The 20466-nt window shown below is 37.4% G+C and overlaps 1 protein-coding gene and 1 long non-coding RNA gene across 2 annotated transcripts in view; both read right to left on the bottom strand.

Annotated features, from left to right (window-relative positions):
* tcf7l1b (transcription factor 7 like 1b) overlaps window positions 1-20466 on the bottom strand; it is an 86491-nt gene that overhangs the window by 39455 nt on the left and 26570 nt on the right. The window contains exon 4 of the mRNA XM_056246921.1: window positions 312-395. Within this exon, the coding sequence (XP_056102896.1) occupies window positions 312-395 (84 nt within the window). The remainder of the gene's footprint in view (window positions 1-311; window positions 396-20466) is intronic.
* On the bottom strand, window positions 8300-9458 carry LOC130082134 (uncharacterized). The gene is made up of 2 exons (XR_008806742.1): window positions 9363-9458; window positions 8300-8449 (listed from the first exon to the last, which is right to left on the bottom strand). It is a non-coding gene; the product is annotated as an uncharacterized LOC130082134 (long non-coding RNA).

Here is a 20466-nt window from a genome sequence, read left to right as displayed (position 1 = left end):
AGCAGCAGCGCTGGTCAGCATTCCACAGCTCGAGGAAGCCGCGGGGAAATAAAATCAGCGAGTCACGCATTGAATCAATGCCATATTGGTCTCTAATGAGTGAAGCATCAGCTTCAGCGTTACCCATGCGACGCATTGCTGCTCAGCTGAGCCTTGAAAAGTGGAACTCAAAGTTAAAAATAATTAACACCTTGTTTCATTACATCTCTTTTAATGAATCAGCTTTTTTGAAGGTGTTCGTTGAATGAACAAATGACTCACTCAAAGCCCGTTGTTGTAACAGTGTGTGTGTGTGTGTTAGAGAGACTCACTAAGTGTCCTGGAGTAGGTGATCGTGAGTCTTTGAGTGCTGCTGTGCCTGGAACATCCAGAAGAGGCCATTTCATATGCAAAAACTGTGAAAAACAAAAACAAAAAGGCAGATTAGACAGCAATACTGTGTTTTAATTCACATCTTCCTTTTAAAGTCGGAATGAAACGAAAGTTGCTCTAGACTTGAAATGTGGGCGGGGCTTGATTTTGTCAGTATTGATTGGATGGTTGTGGTTTGCTATTGGCTGATCTCATGTGATTGACAGGTTATAGCCCCGCCCTCGTCATCAGAGAAGAGAAGATATGCTGCAAGAGGGAGTTATTCTGATTCAAGATTACCAGAAACATGAATTTAAAACAATATTATTGTGCAATAATAAATCCTGCAATATTCCAGAAAAGAATTGTCCATTTTGACTTCCCGACTTTAAAGTTCAATGGAAAAGTTCTGGCACAAAACGGGTGCAGAAACTTCACCTCAGTGGGTGGCAAAGTTAACCAACACGTTTGGTCAGACCTGTTGACAAAAGCACCTTTTAAAACAGAGCAGTCTGTGTGTGTGTGTCTAGACAGGTTTTTTTTCTGATGACTAACTGTGATTGAATGAGTGAAACAAATGTCAAATTGAAAAGAGACTTTACAGAATCTTCCAGCATGAGATCTGCCTCTCAGAGGGTCATAAATAAGTAGAACGGTCAGCGGAGAGCAATTCTTCTGGCAGACACCTGTGTCTGTATCTTTTACGTGTGTGTGTGTGTGTGTGTGTGTGTGTGTGTGTGTGTGTGTGTGTGTGTGTGTAAAACGGAGAGACAGTGAGAGTGTGAAATCTGTGTTTGTCGGAGAATGTGTTCCTCCCAGAGCCCAGCTGTGGGCGTCTATCGAGGGAGTGTGTGTGTGTGTGTACAGTATATATGTGTGTGTGTGTGTGTGTGTGTGTGTGTGTGTAGGGGACAGCTGAGAGGAAATCCCATGGAGAGAGGTGGGAAAACTGGACTGTGGTAAAAACACAGCCACATATATAATGCTCAAGTGAATATCCCTGCACCTTTGACCTCTCCCTGTATCACTTCAACTATCAGGACGAGAGCAAACACCATCCCCATTTCTTCGTGTGTGTGTGTGTGTGTGTGTGTGTGTCCCACCGTGGGCCAAACAGGTGCGCTGATAATCACTAATGCACAATGCGGTTTGTAATGAATGCAGAGGTTGTGTTCAGATCTTCTTGTTTTGCTCCATTTGGTCTTATGGTCATATCTCCAGTCTCAGTGGAGTTCAGTTCAGACATCTGGTTCATATATCAGTTTTTAACTGCCGGATACAGCAGATTTTCATGTGCACACATTTCTTTAGGCTGCTCAAGAATTTATCATTTATTAAAACACATTTACTTGGAGCTAATATTCTCATACTAGTGTTTGAGCAGAGCGCGTTAAAGTCAGCAGGAAATAAAAACTTTCTTAACACGTGTTCCTGCTTCTAAAGGGAAAACTGGGAGACAAATGAGCAGGATTTACTTTGAAACAACGTTCACTGAGAAATTGGCAAATAATCACAGGGAAATGGCATGTAACACAACTTTGAATTAGAAAGACTAAAATAGCATTCTCGTGTAAAACTAAAATAGTCTTTGAAACATTTTTTTTTTTACAGTGTACACTATAGAATTTTTTTTTTTTTTTTTACTTTAGAAATTAATAGAGCCAGAAGAGCAATGCTAACAATAAGGTGAAAATCATTTTCTGATAAATATCATAACTGATAAATGGCTCATATTAAATTCTAAACCATTTTGTCTATTAATAAATAAATAAATAAATGCTGCATTTAAAAAATATATAGTTTTAAATGCTACAACTTTATTTAGGATTCACTTTATAAATATGCATATTTATATTTGGTAAATATCCAAAATGGTGTGATATATCATTCAACCCTAATAAAAAAATAACGATTTTATGACGATTTTATGCACAATTTCATGACAAACTGTCCTATTGCAGTCAGCTGCTAAAAAAAAAGGTACATTTATTGAATTATGTGTGCAATAAAAAAAAAAAAAAAAATCTGCAGCAACTCTGAGCACTTTTCTTATTCTTTATTCTGGCTGAAGCACTTTTTTCAATCTATAAGAATATTATAATCAACCTATGTTAGCCTATAGTTTAAAGTTAAAGATATTAATATGTTGAGTCTTATGTTTATTTGACGGTGATTTCACATTTCTTGTTTGTATGAAGGCTAAATACAAATGCAATATTAACAATTATTTATTTGTACCATTTTTATTTCTAAAATATTATATAGTTTTATAGGAGGAGGTTTATGGGCGTTCTTGGCAGTTTTTCCTGAGGCTTTTATACTGTTCATATCGATATCGGAATTATATCGTATCGACCGAAATTAAGAAATATATCGTGATATAAATCTTGGCCATCTCGTCCAGCCCTATGATGGCCTCTCAAAAAAAAAATCAAACCAATTGTGTTTCTTCTTAATGCTTATTGGCTAATTATCCACATAGTTTGTTATCCACAATCAGCATCTGACTTGGTCAAGACAAACTCTCTCGTCCTGCTCTGATAAACACACGTTAATATGATGTAAATATGATCATTGGATTCAATAAACTGGTCCTGGTCTTGGATATCGCTCAAATCCAGCCGGAAAATACGAATCCTCATCCATGCCGCTAATGAATTAATGTGGGGTCCGGTCCACTTTTACATCTTCGACCTTGCTTTCAAACGGAGCGATCATAGGAAGGAAGTTTACACGGCTATGGTTAAAAATGGAAAAGACATTATACACACAAAAGGAAGAGAGGGGGAGCGGGAGCGACAGAGAAAAGGGAAAAAAAAAACATTTTCAGGAATGGGTTTTGTCTGAGCAGGCCAAGGGTATTGTTTCCTGACAGCTGGGTGACTCGGGGGGGCCGATCGGGCCCCTCGCTCCCATCCACAACAGAGGAAACTCTTGGGGTCGACATCAGTCATCTCCCCTACCACACACACACACACACACACACATCCCTGAACTGAATACTGGGCTAAAGAGAAACAGAAGGCCACCATTATTACTCTCTTTAGTTGGTTTGGTCATGTATTATCCCACTACAGGAGTCCAGGCCAAGATATAAACACAAACAGATATACATATTAAGTCATAAAAAGTATTGTTAACATTACAGCGGCTTCCAGTAAAGATGCCTCGTTCCAGTAAAGCTCCCTAGATCTGTCTCCAATCATTACCAGTGCTTTAAACAAGATTTTACATTGATTCAACATACAATGCTACATTCTTAAAACTAAAAACATATGTTTAGTGAATTTTTTTTTTTTTTTTTTGAGATTTCCATATTGACATTTTCAGTCAATTGACCAATCAATCAATATTTAACACGTAAAATTTAGTCGTTTTTAAAACGTAATATTTACATGGTACATGATATTTTTCAAATATGTTTTACAAACGAATTAATAAATAAACATTTTTAACATCCGGTCATTTTTAAAATGTAATATTTCCCTAATAGTCCAATGGAATTTGATTAAATTGTGAAACAGAGAAGGCTGTGATATTATTGGTTATTAAAAAGAAAAAAAAAACAACGTTTCAGAGATGGAGAACAATATATATTTGGATTAAAGATTACAACAGTAAAAAGAAAAAGAGAAAATTCTCAACAACTACTTTATTTTAACAGGCGCGAATCACACACAATAGAACAGGGACATTAACTGTATTAATGATGTTATGGTCATTTTCTATTGGATTTTGGTAATAGAAGGCCATGTGTGTAATCATGTGAATCAAATTTGAAATCATTATGTTCACAACTTGTAATAATTGCTTAAATTAGTTCATTGTTTCGGCTTAAATGAACACATGATGTTAGCTAACTGCATGATCTGTATTATAGAACTGTACACTTCGGACATATGGACATTACTTTAACACCTCTGATAACAGATCACGCTAAATTGAAACTATATACGCATTGTGAAAAGCGCTATACAAATAAATGTAAACTGAACTGAATTGAAAGATTCAGTATTTCTGAACTACTAGAAAGGTTCAGTGGTGTTCAATATAGAACTCTAGGGTTCTTGACTGATTTTAAAGAACGCTTTATGCCAAAAAGCTTCTATATAAGGAGAAATGTCTTAAATGATTGCATAATACTTTCATGTTAAACGGATTATTTCCATTCATTCTAGTGATAATGGACATTTACAAGCTGCTTTATTCATCCAATTGAATTAAAATGGAAAAATAAAAAAATACATAAAATGATTCCATGTTGGAACTCCCGGAAGGTTCTATATATGAAGCGCCTGACGGAACTTTTGAAGGTTCCATATAGAACCTTTTCTTCTGAGAGTGGGATGGTTGCCGTTGACTTTGGTGATTTTGAGAGCACTAGGAAATAGGGCTGTCACTTTTGTGAAAAAATCCTGTTCGATTTCTGAGACACAAGTGTTCATTGAATCGATTGTAAAATCCATTTTCCATGTCTAAAGACGTTTCCATTTTCAACACCAAATACAGGCAAATCCACGGACACCTAACAGGCATTAGGACGAGCGTAAAGAGGGCGCTTGAGACGCACAAGTCAGCAATATTTCTGATGATTTATTGGCGTGAAGTTTCAGCACAATGACAAACAGGAGCGCAACATTCAGGGATTGAGATTAACACCCTCGACCCGCCAAACGCGGCTAAAAATGAACTTTGGCGGGAAACGCTGTCAAATCACGAGCCAATCTGGCGTGTTTCTGTGTTTACTCACTTTGCTGGGGAAGTTCGTGTGAGACAAATCTGCGTGGATTTAGCGCAAATACGCAACTCGTGATCCTCATGATATATTAAATACAGCGTATTGCACAGAATCTGCACATTTCTGGCTTACTTGAACACACACACACACACACGTCACTACGCAACAAATAACGGCGCGCTTGTTCACTTGCATTGAAATAATAGCGAATATTAAAAAGCATTTGGTGAACAGAAAAGACATTGTTATTTTCCAGCATCCTACATGTTCTGATACTGTATTGATCTGTCCACCTAAAACACATGTTTGGTTAAAAATAAAAAAAAGGAAAACTTTCGAAACTTGTGTTGGTTGGTCCGATCAATTGTGCAATGGATTTTCGAACGTAAAGTGACAGCCCTACTAGGAATGTGTCCAGACAAGATGAGGAAAACAACATCACAAGTTCACTCCCATCTTCAACTAAAATGATTTATTTTCTCCCTTTTTTGGGGGGGCTTTTCAGACATTTTTCAACAGCTCAGCCCCGAAAACACAATTCCTGTCTCTGTTGCACGCTGGCATCCTGTACATTTAGCACTTCAGCTCTATATAAACACTGGTGCCGCTGTGGTCAGACCCTGGCCCACTAAAACTGTCCTCGAGTTGGCTCAGAGCGAGAGAGAGAAAGAGAAACCTCTCGTGCTGGTCAGCAGAATCGGCTCCTAGAGACGAGGCTGCTTACCGTCGGAAAAGTGCTTTGGGCGGAATGAGAAAGTGGAGCGTTTCTGCGCTGCAATCCTCTAGTAAGTGTTTACAATGACATGGGACTGGAAACACACACATAAACTCAATTTGCCAATTACCTTTTACAGTCCACTTCAGGCGCTGTGCTAATGTGTTGCAGGTGTTGCGCTTAAAACAAGACAGACTGGGCATGAAATCCAGAGCATCGCAAACATGTGTCAACAACAGCGTCGAGACAACTTAAACATGATCTTAACACTTTATCAAATACCTTGAGGGAAAATCCTGCAATATACAATAGCCACATACACATATTACACAACTAAAACATTATAAAACAGACAGTTCTGGCTTTAAAATCGGTTACACAAACTATATTACACGGTAGAAAAACGGTTAATTATGATTATATTTATCTTTTTTTTTATACATTACATTATATTTTGGCTCTGTAATGCAAGCTTGAATTTTACAATATAGTACATACAATCAAATGTATTTACTACTGTAATTATTATCATCATCACAAATGTAATTTACAAAATATCTGTTAAACAAACTATATTACAAGGTCTAGGAATTGTTTATAGTGATTATAATTCTTTATATTATATTACACCGTAGAGTATATTATATTTTTTGGCTCTAAAATCTACAATATAAAATCAAATATATTTACTATAGTAGTTATTAATTATTTATTTACTGAATATCTGTGCTAAACACACTATATTACAAGGTGGACGAATTGTTTGTAGTGAATATTATTATATTATATTTTGGCTCTGAAAATTGTACAATCTGTATATAAAATCCAAAGTATTTACAACCATTATTATTATTTTCACTGTCACCATCATCATCATCATTACAAATGTAATGATTTAATGAATATATGTTACATAAACTTTGTAGTTTTTATAGTGATCTTAATTATAACTATATTATGATATATTATGTTGTATTTATATTATATTATATAATGGGTCTGTAAAGCAAGCTTGTCTAAATTAAAAACAAATGTATTTACTACTGTTATTATCATCACAAATGTAATTATTTACTGAATATATGTTACATAAACTCACAAGGTGAAAAAAATTTATAGTGATAATACTTTTTTATATTATACAGGTGAAACTCGAAAAATTAGAATATCGTGCAAAAGTTAATTTATTTCAGTAATTCAACTTAAAAGGTGAAACTTATATATTATATAGACTCATTACATGCAAAGTGAGATATTTCAAGCCTTTATTTGTTATAATTGTGATGATTATGGAAGCCTGTGTTTTAAAATCTACTATATAAAATCAAATGTATGTACAACTGTTATTATTTATCATCATCATAACTACAAATGTAAGAAACTTTCGCTGACATTGCATACGGTTTCCATGACATTGGAACACTTTCCCCCCATCGCATTAAAGAGACTCTACGTTGTGCCTGAACCGTTCTCGCCGATGTAGCGGCTCCCCGTTTCCTTGTCCTACATCGAGTCTCTCAACTTCAAAACTAGGCCTCTCATCACAAACCATCTGATCCATTTCTCTCTCCTCTCTAAGCTCTCGGCCTCCCGCGCTCAGTCCAACATCAGTCGAGCGCTCTCCTAATGAGAGGGAGAACACAGATGCCACAAAAGGTGGTGGAGAACGTCCCAGAGAAAAGCCCTTTGGTTTGGGGAACAGAGAGAATACGGCATATGCTCCAGGGCCCGCGAGGAGCCAGCGCCAGGGTCCAATTGTGTGTCTCTCTCGCGGACTCTCTTTGTCAGCGCAGGAGACGAGGCAGCGCTGCCAGGGATGCTGGGAGGCAGATGCGAGGGACGTTTGTTACTCAGGGAAAGCGGCTCGTCTGCCAACGGCACCCAAATAGAAGCGGCCTGACAAACTTACAGCGCCGCTGTCGAGGTAATGAGGCGATGACACGCTTTCAGTCGCTCCAGAGACTCGCTCCGTGCCGATCGCTTCGGAAACTTTTTAGGCTAAAAAAAAAGTTACGTCATTTGGTAGTGATGTATGTCACTTTTACGTGGTCTCGGTCTTGTCACGGCCTTGACGGTCTTTGGTCTTGGACCTCGCGGTCTTGTCTAGGTCTCGTTGTCTCAGACCGACATAGTGGTCGGGGGATTTAGCAATATCGATATCCACGATGATATCCGCAACGGATTGAAGCGCGCGTCCGAGTGAAGACAGTGCGGTGCGCGAGCCGTATCCGCGCCACTGATCGCAGCGGCAACGAGCACTTTGATCACTTGATTTAAAAAACACATATCATGTACAGTTTTTGATGTATTAATATTTAGTAAAACACATATCAGTGACATGATGGGTTTTAACTTCATTCAGGAGATTTTGGGTAACTGCACAGCTGAGAGATGACTTTGAGCGCACCGCCAACGGTGTGTGTGTGTGTAACCATAGCGACAAAACAACCAACTTTCGGATCCTGGACTTTAGCTTATAATTTCGTTTTTAAAAATATAATTATGTATTTAAAAGTTGCAGAATGGATTCATTTGGAGACTTCGAAATCGGCAGAGATAGGCAGGCAATGCAAAACAAAATCTTACAAGTTATTGCTTAGCTTCAACAACACTAGTCTGTTTTTTTTCCCCCCTCCGGTCTCGGTCTTGGTCTCGGTCTTGACTTGGTCTTGGTCTCGGTCCCGGTCTTGGTCTCGGTCTTGGTCTCGGTCTTGGTCTCGGTCTTGGTCTCGGTCTTGGTCTCGGTCTTGGTCTCGGTCTTGGTCTTGGTCTCGGTCTTGGTCTTGGTCTTGGTCTCGGTCTTGGTCTCGGTCTTGGTCTCGGTCTTGGTCTCGGTTTCGACTTGGTCTCGGTCTCGACTTGGTCTCGGTCTTGGTCTCGGTCCCGGTCTTGGTCTCGGTCTTGGTCTCGGTCTTGGTCTCGGTCTTGGTCTCGGTCTTGGTCTCGGTCTTGGTCTCGGTCTTGGTCTCGGTCTCGGTCTCGGTCTTGGTCTCGGTCTTGGTCTTGGTCTTGGTCTCGGTCTTGGTCTCGGTCTTGGTCTCGGTTTCGACTTGGTCTCGGTCTCGACTTGGTCTCGGTCCCGGTCTTGGTCTCGGTCTCGGTCTTGGTCTTGGTCTCGGTCTTGGTCTCGGTCTTGGTCTCGGTCTCGGTCTTGGTCTCGGTTTTGGTCTTGGTCTCGACTTGGTCTCGGTCTTGGTCTCGACTTGGTCTCGGTCTTGGTCTCGACTTGGTCTCGGTCTGGTCTCGGTCTTGGTCTCGGTCTTGGTCTCGGTCTTGGTCTCGGTCTTGGTCTCGGTCTTGGTCTCGGTCTTGGTCTCGGTCTTGGTCTCGGTCTTGGTCTCGGTCTTGGTCTCGGTCTTGGTCTCGGTCTTGGTCTCGACTTGGTCTCGGTCTTGGTCTCGACTTGGTCTCGGTCTTGGTCTCGACTTGGTCTCGGTCTCGGTCTCGACTTGGTCTCGGTCTTGGTCTCGTCTTGGTCTCGGTCTTGGTCTCGTCTTGGTCTCGGTCTTGGTCTCGACTTGGTCTCGGTCTCGACTTGGTCTCGGTCTCGGTCTCGACTTGGTCTCGGTCTCGGTCTCGACTTGGTCTGTCTTGGTCTCGATACCCTCTGGTCTTGGTAGTGTCTTGGTCTCGGTTTAGGCGGTCTTGACTACAAGTCTATCATTTGGTAACACTTTACAATCAGGTTCATTAGTTATAATTCTTTATATTATATTACACCGTATATTATATTATATCTTTTGGCTCTGTAAAGCAAACGTGAGTTTAAAATCTACAATATAAAATCAAACATATTTACTATAGTTATTAATAATTTATTTACTGAATATATCTGTGCTAAACAAACTATATTACGAGGTGGAAGAATTGTTTGTAGTGAATATTATTATTCATTTTTATATTACATTATATTATATTTTGACAATCTGTATAAAAGTATTTACTACCATTATTATTATTATCACGGTCACCAGTTTTTAGTTTTTAGGCTAAAAAAAGTTACGTCTAAATGCAGAGTCTGTTTTATCACCCTTTAATCATTTGGTAACACTTTGTTCATTAGTTAATATTAGTTAATGTATTAACTAATATTAAGTAACAATGAGAAATACATTTGTAACAGTATATTTGTTAAAAGTCCAGCTGTTCATTGTTTGTTCATGTTAGTTCACAGTGCATTAACTAATGTTAACAAATACAACCTTTGATTTTAATAATGTATTAGTAAATGTTGAAATTAATATTAACTAAGATTAATAAATGCTGTAGAAGTATTGTTCATTCTTAGTTGAACCATAATGTAAAGTGTTACCAATAATTGTAGCTTCTTAATGCACACATTTTTTATTTTTATAATATATGGCAATAGTGGCTAGTAAGTTTATTTAAATAGCATAATTTCATACACAATGGCAAAAATGACTTTAAAATTGTATGCAAATGCTGTTTACAAAACACTGTAAAACCAGCTAAATGTTTTTTTCTCATATTTGAAATAATTATTTTTCTCTTATGTACCTTTTTTAGTGATGTCAAACCATAAAGATACACTATCATTCAAAAGTTCGGCAGGTAGTCAGTAGGATTTATATTTTCAAAGGAATTAATACTTTTTCATTCGTCAAGGATTCATTAAATTGATCTAAAGTGGCAGTTAAGACTTTTATAATGTTACAAAAGGTTTCTATTTCAAATAAGCTGTTCTTTAAGACTTTATAATTTATCAAAAACTGTATATCAGTTTCCACAGAAAACTATTTTCAACATTGATAATAATCAGAAATGTTTCTTGAGCATCAAATCAGAATGATTTCTGAAGGATCATGTGACACTGAAGATTAGAGTAATGATCTCCCATTTGATCACAGGAATAAATTACACTTTACTATATATTCACATAGCAAACTGTTACTTTAGATTAAAATAATATTTCACAATTTTTACTGTATTTTTGATTAAATAAGTGAGCAGTAGAGACCCCAAACCTTTGAACAGTAGTGGAAATAGATGTCAAATATTCTAGAGAACCAAATAATAATGCCAAGTAACCACAGTTTAATGATATAATTCTATTATTAGAACTCAAAAATAAGCATAATTGTATTCTGCACAGAAAGTGATCCTACTCATAAGCACAGTTGGACCCAGCGTGTGGCCCGTACTTATTCAGGACCCCTGATGAACCCAAATGGGCCTCCCTGTGGCCGGTGTTAATCACATCTCTCAATCTGAGCAGCACTGATAACACACCCACACACACACACACTCCTGCCCCACACGAAGACCTATTGTCAGGACATGCCATCAGCTTAATCCTAGTCATTTACACCTTCTGTTAGTCCAACCTGACCACACAATCGGTGCCTGTTTCAAACCGGGCTCCTTTGTTTAAGTGTGTTGTGGGTAATTAAACGATTATATAATCATTCTTAAGCAAACAAGATACAATCATGCTAATTGGAATGGAGAGATTAACTATCAGTGAAACTAGGCGGCACTGAAGCAGCACACAATGCTTTGTCAGATTTTGAGGAATGCAACCAAACTTCAGAGATTAAACTTGAGCAATGTCAGCGATTTGGGGAAACATTCAAAGACGAGTGTTAAACAAGCACTTGCTGGCACGTCAGGTATAGGGTTACTAATAAAACCACCGATAGATCCGCATCCCAGAGCGCGTTCCCTCGACCCCGCAGGTAAACTCGGCCACATTAGTGAGTCCGCTCAGATACAGGTTGTGTTTGTTTTGGCCGTTGGAGTCGTTTACCAGCGTGGCTAGACGAAACATTTCAATGAGGCTTTTATTTGCACTTTCCACACCATAACATTGTCTAAGGACATTTTTCTACTCGGTCCGACTGATTGTCAGAACCCAAACTTTGCAGGCCTGTTTTCATGATATTGCACTTTCTGGAGATGTAGGGCACTATGATTTCCACGATGCAGAAAACATGGATGAAGAAGAAACATTTAATTTACTGTATATCACAGAATTTGGCTAAATAGATGAATAAATCAAAATTAGGGACATTTATATACAAATAAGTTAATTTTAACCTTCAATATAATCGTAATGTAGCACCAACTGACTCCCAACGTATAGTTTACAGCATTAGTGGAGAGATTTGTTTTTCCCTTGAGAAAATTTGCCATGTACTGGACCTGATATATATCCAAAATAATCAATTCAATATCAAATAGAATCGAATTGAAATCGAATCGTGAAGTTTGTGTCAACACCCAGTGCTAATATGGACTAGTGTCTGAATATTAAAGAAGACTGCTACTGATATCTGAAGTCTACATGTTCTGCGTGTCACACACACACTTCATCTCCAGAGCTATTCTGAGAGTCACTTCACCCGAATTTTACCATTTCATTTCATAAAACTATTGTCAGATACACTCAGAAACTCAAGCCGTCAAATATAAAACTTTCGATTAAATTAAAGATATTGTAACAAATATTACTATTGTACTGTAGAATGTACCTCTCAAAGTAATAATAATAACAATAATATATTAATACAGTTTATTTAAATCGTATGAAAGGAATATAAAAAAATGTCCATATTTAAAATTATACAGCACTTTTGTTCAATTTCAGTTGATTATATTTTAAAGTTTTATGCATTAATTTGATTACCACCATTTTTGATTATTAAAATTTCAGAATCCAGAGATATTAAAATGGAAAATACGAACTTCAAACTTTAATATGAAAGTCATTATTATTTTTAATATTACACATTGCTTCAGATTATACATAATCATTAAGACACATCTCTTTTATATTAGTTGCAAACTTCCCAACTTTTGTTGTACAACTTTGGGAAACAACAAAACTCAAATCTATGTAGGCAACAGGTTGAGAAACAGTCTATACTGTGTGCCAAACACCAAACTATATCACTATATGAATATAGCAATCATCTGTTTCTAAGTTAAATATCTAATTGAATGTGCACTTAGTCTAATTTACCATTTTGCCACTTGTGGAGACATGACAGGAATGAGGGACATAAATATTCACGCAGCATCACATGAGCACTAGGGGTGATATCGTTATTGTTGTTTTAACGATGTGCGATCTGACATTAACGAGTAGATCCCTCACTTTACAAAAACACACCCAGAGAACGCACACATAGTGTATAGTAGTGCGTGTGAGCATTTTCACTGAATGATTAAGTCTATTAAACTGCATTTATAAAGTTCCCAGAATTGAAGATAAGGGGCAAAAATGCTCCTGTATGTCTTTTATATGCACATAATTTAATATAGTTGATATCACACCAAGAGTGACGTTTTGTCTCCAAATATCAGCGCGATTACAAATGTGATATGGATTTAATACAACAGTTCAATAAACAACAAGTTAATATTAAGTGACTTACTTCTTAGACACAAAATTGTCTGTTTTTGCTCCATTTCGCCCATGTAAATAGTTCGAAACAAGCCACAGCACTGTTTTGCGCATCTCTGCGTGTTTCGTTACTGAATGAATCAACTTTTTGCACGAATCGGTTGAATGACTGATTCAATGACTCGCTCATTGAGTCAAATGCTTCGTTCCTGAATGAATCAACTTTGTGAACGAATCGGTTGAATGAATGATTCAATGACTCGCTCACTGAGTCAAATGCTTCGTTCCTGAATGAACCAGCCGTTTGAATGAATCAGTTGAATCTCAATGACTCACTCATTAACAGTGACTCGCTGCAACCTACTGGTGGCTTTAATTACATTTTTAAAGCATCTTTTGATTTTTAAAATCATTTCAAATATCGATATTCAACGTTTTATGTTTAAATTTGTAACTGCAGGTTAAATGCATTCATGTCGCCTCTGAGCTGCATTAAATATCAAAACCTTCAAATATATCAAAAACTTCAAGTCCAAGATACCAGCACAAATCGGCAAAATAGCCTAATTATCGTTATCAATAAAATATTGAGATATAGTTTTTTGTCAATCACACACTCATAATAATGAGCACCTCATTTTTTACCATTTCCTTCCTGTCCTTTCATGCATGAATGAATAAAATCCACGCAGAGCGCCAACGCTAGTCAAATTACAAGTATAGACTGCTAGTGCTTGGCTTGAGGTCAGCATCCACCACAGGCGTATCTGAAGTATGTATCAGCTCTAGGGCAATGGCTGAAGGCTGAAGTATCCCTGAGTCTTTTGGACCGGGTGAAGTTAAGTGGCTTTGACAGGGCTCTGCCGCTCTCATCGGGCGTCTATTGTGACCTGCGCGCCCTCCTTGCACTTCCATTCATTGCCTGAAAACACTAAAAACCATGTCAAAGGTCAACCTGCCACATTTCCATGGCAACATGGCCCTATAACGGGCCTCTTAACACGCTCTCGTGCACAAAAGAACTATTAGTAAGGAAGGACGGATGGAGATGCGTGTGAGTTTCTATGAGTGCAAGGGAAGCATAGAGACAGGGCAAAGGTTTCACCCGAACAATTGAGAGATCCCGAGGTCTGACCAGGACTGATGGGTGGATTCGGCTTTTAAGGTAACCAACAGTCCATCAAAAGGGCCCGGGACAGCATGGAGAGCCCATTTCCCACTCTATTGAAGACCACTCTTGTTTATTATAGCTATGATGAAGCAACACAACGATCATTGAGAACATGCTTTAAAAAGCATGCATTCATCTGTATATATACATGCATGGAAATAAGAAGGTACTTACAGTATCTTCTTATGAGATCTAGTGCTGTGCAACGATTAATCGCATCCGAAATACAAGCTTGTGTTTACTATATGTGTGTGTACTGTGTATAATTATTTTGCATATATAAATACACACACATGCATGTATATATTTGAGAAATATATGCATGTATATATATACATATAAATGTATATATTTAAGAAAAATGTGTTATTTATATATAAAATTTGTATATGCACGTGTGTGTATTTATATATATACAAAATAATTATACACAGTACACACATATATAGTATGTAAACACAAACTTGTATTTTGGATGCGATTAATCGTTGCACAACATTAAATCCTCCACAAAACGATAATTTTTTTAGTAAACATACGAAAAATGCCTTTGAAACCATTTCCACTCAGAATTTGTTTCACAAATAATCACATAAATATTAAATTGTTAATATTGAAGTAGAAAGACTTAAATGGTATTTTCTTGTAACTCCAATAATCTGTTTTTCTTCACAACTTGGAAAAATAAATGTTTACAGTGTACTAAAGTTTAAACCAGATGCATCTCTTTCTTGGGCAAAAATAATGGTCAAATTAAAGTGCATTAAAATCATTGCAACATTCACAAAATATCACATAATTATACAGCCTGCCAAATCATCATGAATGCATTGTGAATATTCACTAAACTGGCAAGTTCTGGTGGTGATTTGCACGAGTTATATATCTAACATTATTTCATAATGGTTGCAAACTTGGATAACCTATTTAAATATGTCGTTTGAGAGCCCTTGCTTACTCATATTAAAGTGTCCTTATCGCACGGTTGTGTCGAGAAGGAAATGTAGCTGTGATTCGATCCTCTAGAAGTGAATCAGTGATAAGATTACATTTTTTCAAAAGGATAACAGCATAGTTTGAATAATACCATTTCATTGGCCATAGAAGGTCTTTCATTCACACCACGCTCGCAGAACGACAGACAGAGCTGATGGAGTCGAGCGCTATGGAATAATTGAGCTATTGTATTGAAGAACACAACGCAAGGTCAATCGAAACCGTACGCATAATCAGAAGCACAAGAAAATAATGGTGGCATCTGGCGAGAGCTGGCGTTCTGTCAGCGCTGGGGGCAGGCGGCCATATTGTTTAAGTCAATTACCAGTGTGTTCGGAGATTTTTCAGTACCTGCTGGCATATCTTGTTACAGGTTCTTCTACAAATGCTAAGCTCACAAGGAGGGCAACATTTTTAACCCTTAAGGATGATGGATGAAGACCATTAAACTATACTGATCGCACTTGGGGAGGTTCTAGCTTGAGGAACGGGTGGCTGATTGAGTCAGCTGAGGTGTGTGTGTGAGAGAGAGAGTGTGTGTGTGTGTGTGTGTATGTGAGAGTGTGTGTGTGTGTGTGTGTGAGAGTGAGAGAGAGTGTCTGTGTGTTTGTGAGTGAAAGAGAGAGAGAGAGAGAGAGAGAGTGTGTGAGAGAGTGTGAGTGAGTGAGTGAGTGAGTGAGTGAGTGAGTGAGTGAGTGAGTGAGTGAGTGAGTGAGTGAGTGAGTGAGTGAGTGAGTGAGTGTGTGTGTGTGTGTGTGTGTGTGTGTGTGTGTGTGTGTGTGTGTGTGTGTGTACACTAGCTATGAGGCCGAGTCTATTTCTAAAGGCTGCAACATGTATGTGAATACAAACAATTTCAGCTCAATTTACATTTCAATATGTGTCAGAATGCAAATCATAACACAACGCATGTATGAATAGCATTCTCAGTGCGTATGAACAATATATCGGCATCAGGCAATAATCCTATCGGATTTAATCAGTAAATTAGGCTGATATATTTCAGCTGGGCATGCACGATATTATCAGCACATCGTCGGGATCGGCCAATAAAGGCTTAATGTGATAATCGGCATCGTCTCGATATGAAACATTATGGCGATATGCCTTGAGGATAAGATAATGTATTGATTATGTGTCTGCAATAACTTGCGTGTTTGTGCTGGACAACTTTTGCATGTATGGTGTTGTTTACAAACAAAGGAAAACAAAGATATGTATATCGGTATCGGCTATCAGCCAAAAAAAGATTAGCAAGACGTTACAATTTAAGATGTTAAATTACAGGCAGATGAACACGATCCTAAAACTAAATATTAAAATTAAACGTTTACTTGGAGCCTGTAAGATTTCAATTCATGGCGGACATGCATTGTTTATTTTTTGCTACTTAGTTTGTGTAAGTTATATTTTAAGTTTTATAAAAATGAAAGTTGGCCAAAGAAAAATACAATTTCTTTGCTATAATGGTTCTGAGCAAGTTAGCTCACTTAACTGTTAGTGAAACATTTAAAGCTTTTATGTAAATAACAACATTCAGGTAAACGGATACACCACAAAAATGAACGTTAGGAACATAACAGGACGACACTCGGCATGCATTGGCTACTTATATTTGAATACTAAACTAGAGTACAATTCTCCTATAAAATCTGTAGCCTAATTTACGGTCTGACAAACCCTGTCCAGATGTGCCCGGCCCCATACGAGGCATTGCAACTTAATCCGCTCAGTCGCAACACAAACTACACAAGTTTATTAAGCGTCCGCAGACTAAAGTTTGCAAAATGATGCACAAGTATCACTTTTAAACCCAAACTTTTTAAAAAAGCTTTCTAAGGCAAAAAAAAAAAAAAAAACTTGCTCAAGTGTAAATCTGATCGTGGCGTTCCTCAATAAGGGCTTGTGCTAGGAGAGGCTGAACACACACTGCTACCATTTAAACTGGCCTTTTCACTGCTACGACACATCATTTTAGAGAAAGAGAGAGAGAAAGGGAGAGAGACACAGAGAGATGGTGGAAGGAACAGACAGGACTAAATTAAACACATTTGTTTCTGATCACACATACCACAATTTATGAAAACAGAGTACGGATTGTGTTCATTCTTAAGCCCCTCTGACAGAAACACACACACAGAGAGAGAGAGACACACACACACACACACACACAGCTGTCTATAAAGGGCTGGATGTATGTTTGGCTCAGGCAGAAGAAGCATATAGAAACAGGTCCAGACTGAGCTTTACAAACTAATACAGGCTCTACACATCCTTCACCATAAAACACACACACACACACACACACACACAGCAGGGAAGCTCCCTGACTGACTCAAGCACCGCAAAAACATGTGTACTTGCAGGCACGCACATAAAGTCATGACAGAGAGGCAAACTATGTGCACAAATAGGACAACAGTTCACCCAAAAATGATAGTTTACTCTTTTATAAACTCAAATGTCTGTCTGTCTTCCATTAAACTCAAAAAGAGGCGTTTAGCTAAATGTCCAAGCTGCTCTTTTCTTATATAATGAAAGTGAATGGGGACCATGACTGTCAAGCAATGTTTTAAGGTAAATAATTGAACCCTATAAAGCCTTATGCCCCTAAATTATCAACATGATCAAAACTTTGCTGGAAAACCTGTAGCACACAATCTCCTACCTGCCTTCTGTCATCTTATGGACCATTTTTTAGCGTTTAGCTATAGCTGCATAATGTTAGCTACACCTTTTATTATAATTGTAAAAACATCCACCTTCAGCTTGTGGATCTTTTCGCTGTGAAATGATGAACACTCAGTGGACTGAAGAAACTTATCCAGACATCATCTTCTTTTTTTTTAAATCACAAAAAAATCAAGTATTAAATATGATCCATCGGGTGTTTGAGGCAGGTTTATTTGTTCATCTCTCAATCATCATTGCATTGCTTTGAACATAAAACTAAGCATTTAAATATCATCTTACTAAGACATATCATTGGCAGATATCGAGTGACAGCTGAAATTTTATGTACCGGTAGTAAAATCAATAATATAAATTTCACACATTAAAGACCATACAGTCAGTCATACAATAAGCAAATTAGCAATAACACAAAATAATACAACTTCACAAAGTTCAGAAATTGATATCAAATGTAAAATAACACTGCATAGTTTTCTTTTTATAAATAAAATATACACTACCGTTCAAAAGTTTGGGGTCGGTACGATTTTAAATACTTTTAAAAGAATTCTCTTCTGCTAACCATGGCTGCGCTTATTTGATTAAAAATACAACAAAAATCAGTTATAGTATTAAATATTATTCCAGTGTAAATCAGCTGTTTTCTGTGTGAATATATAGTAAAGTGTAATTTATTCCTGTGATCAAAGCTGAATTTTCAGCATCACCAGTGTCAGCATCACCAGTGTCAAATGATCCTTCACAAATCAGTATAATATGAGGATTTGATGCTCAGGAAACATTTATTATTATTATCAATGTTGAAACAGTTGTTGGTCTGTCAGTTGTACAGTTTTTTTTTTTTTTTTTTTTTTGGATTCTTTGATGAATAGGAAGTTCAAAAGACTTTTGTAACATTATAAATGTCTTTACTGTCACTTTCGATCAAATTAATTATTCCTTGATAAATAAAAGTATTGATTTCTTTCCTCCAAAAAATAAAAATAAAATTCTCACTGACCCCAAACTTTTGAACGGTAGTGTAGATGATTAAAAAATGTATTCAGTCAGTGAGTGATTTTCTTTTTCTTCCAGCTGTCACTCAAGAGTGAATGCACTGATCCAATATACTGTTACACACGCTTTCTTTCTCAACTGTTTACACTCACTCAAGACATAACCGACTGCGTTTAACGATACATATCGTCGCATTTTTACATCGCGATATCTCGATATGTCATTACACCCCTGCTAGCTATAATGTAATAATATATTGATTTAGAATGAGAATTTCATTTTACATTTTGGCCATATCAATATTTGCACCAAATTCCATATTTTTTGCTCAGTCTGAATAAAATGTAAGTGCTTTTTTCCCTCCTTGAGTCAAGAGTTACATATTCTCAATATATCATACTTTATGAGCCATAAAAGCCTGATGCATCAAATATGACACTCGACAAAAAAAACATTTTTTTTTATATTTTAACTTCAACGGGTTCAATAAACTGTTTGATTTTAAAAAGTTTGACTACTATTTCACATTTTAGGTTAAGTTTTAATTTGTTCCTCACCAAAAGCTATAATATAGCTTCATAAGACAACTAATACAGTTGTTTAGACACTTTTCCTTTTAGGACCTTGACAGTTCTTGGTCTCCCAATCCAGTGTTATTGCACGGAAGAGTAGCATTATTGTCCCTCAAAACGTGTTTTTTTTCCACTGAAGAAAGAAACAGAGTGAGTAAATGATGACAGAGTTTTCAGTTTTTGGATGAACTACTCCTTTTGTTACCCGCTGATCTCTTCATTCATGGGTAAGATAATCTTTATTCATAACGCCCAGGGCAAAATCTTTGGCTGTCAACACCAGTGGGCCTTCTTCAAAACACGCTCCATCATCCGTGTTGTTTTAGAGCAGGACAAACAGGAAAGCTCGCAACACAATGAGAAAAGCAAACAGAATCCAGTCCCACTGACTGCGTGAGGTTTTGATGAAGTCCACAGAGAGTCTGCGTAGCGATGAGGTGGATCAGCTCGAGGGTCCGAGGGGTCAGGGGTCAAAACTCACCCTGAGACGAGGTAATGGAGAGGAAGCCAAACACACCCGGAATCGGCTTTTTGGAGAATACGCCGGTTGCTAATGGAGCCGACTGTGTGCGTGACACATTTGAGAAATTAGCTAGACGCGTTAAACTAACAAGCTAACAAAGTCCATTGTTTTCATTCCCGACTGAAGACTTTGAATGGGATTAGAAGCCTAAAGTAAATGGAAATTCATTGTGTCGCAAGGTGGATTTCAATAGTGAGAATGTTTGGAACACAAATGCTATTTTGGCTTTATTTTTTCTTCATCGGAATCAAAATAAACGAGACGTTGAATCAGAAAAAAACTTTGCAAGTAGTCAAAAGAACAAGACATACCCATGCAATAAACTGTAAACGGCTAATAAATAC

Source organism: Rhinichthys klamathensis, unplaced genomic scaffold (genome assembly GCF_029890125.1).
Source record: "Rhinichthys klamathensis goyatoka isolate OS25496 unplaced genomic scaffold, OSU_Roscu_1.1 h1tg000040l_1, whole genome shotgun sequence".
Lineage (NCBI taxonomy): Eukaryota > Metazoa > Chordata > Actinopteri > Cypriniformes > Leuciscidae > Rhinichthys > Rhinichthys klamathensis.
The sequence above is the reverse complement of the archived record's forward strand: the minus strand, read 5'-3'. Positions and strand labels throughout refer to the sequence as shown.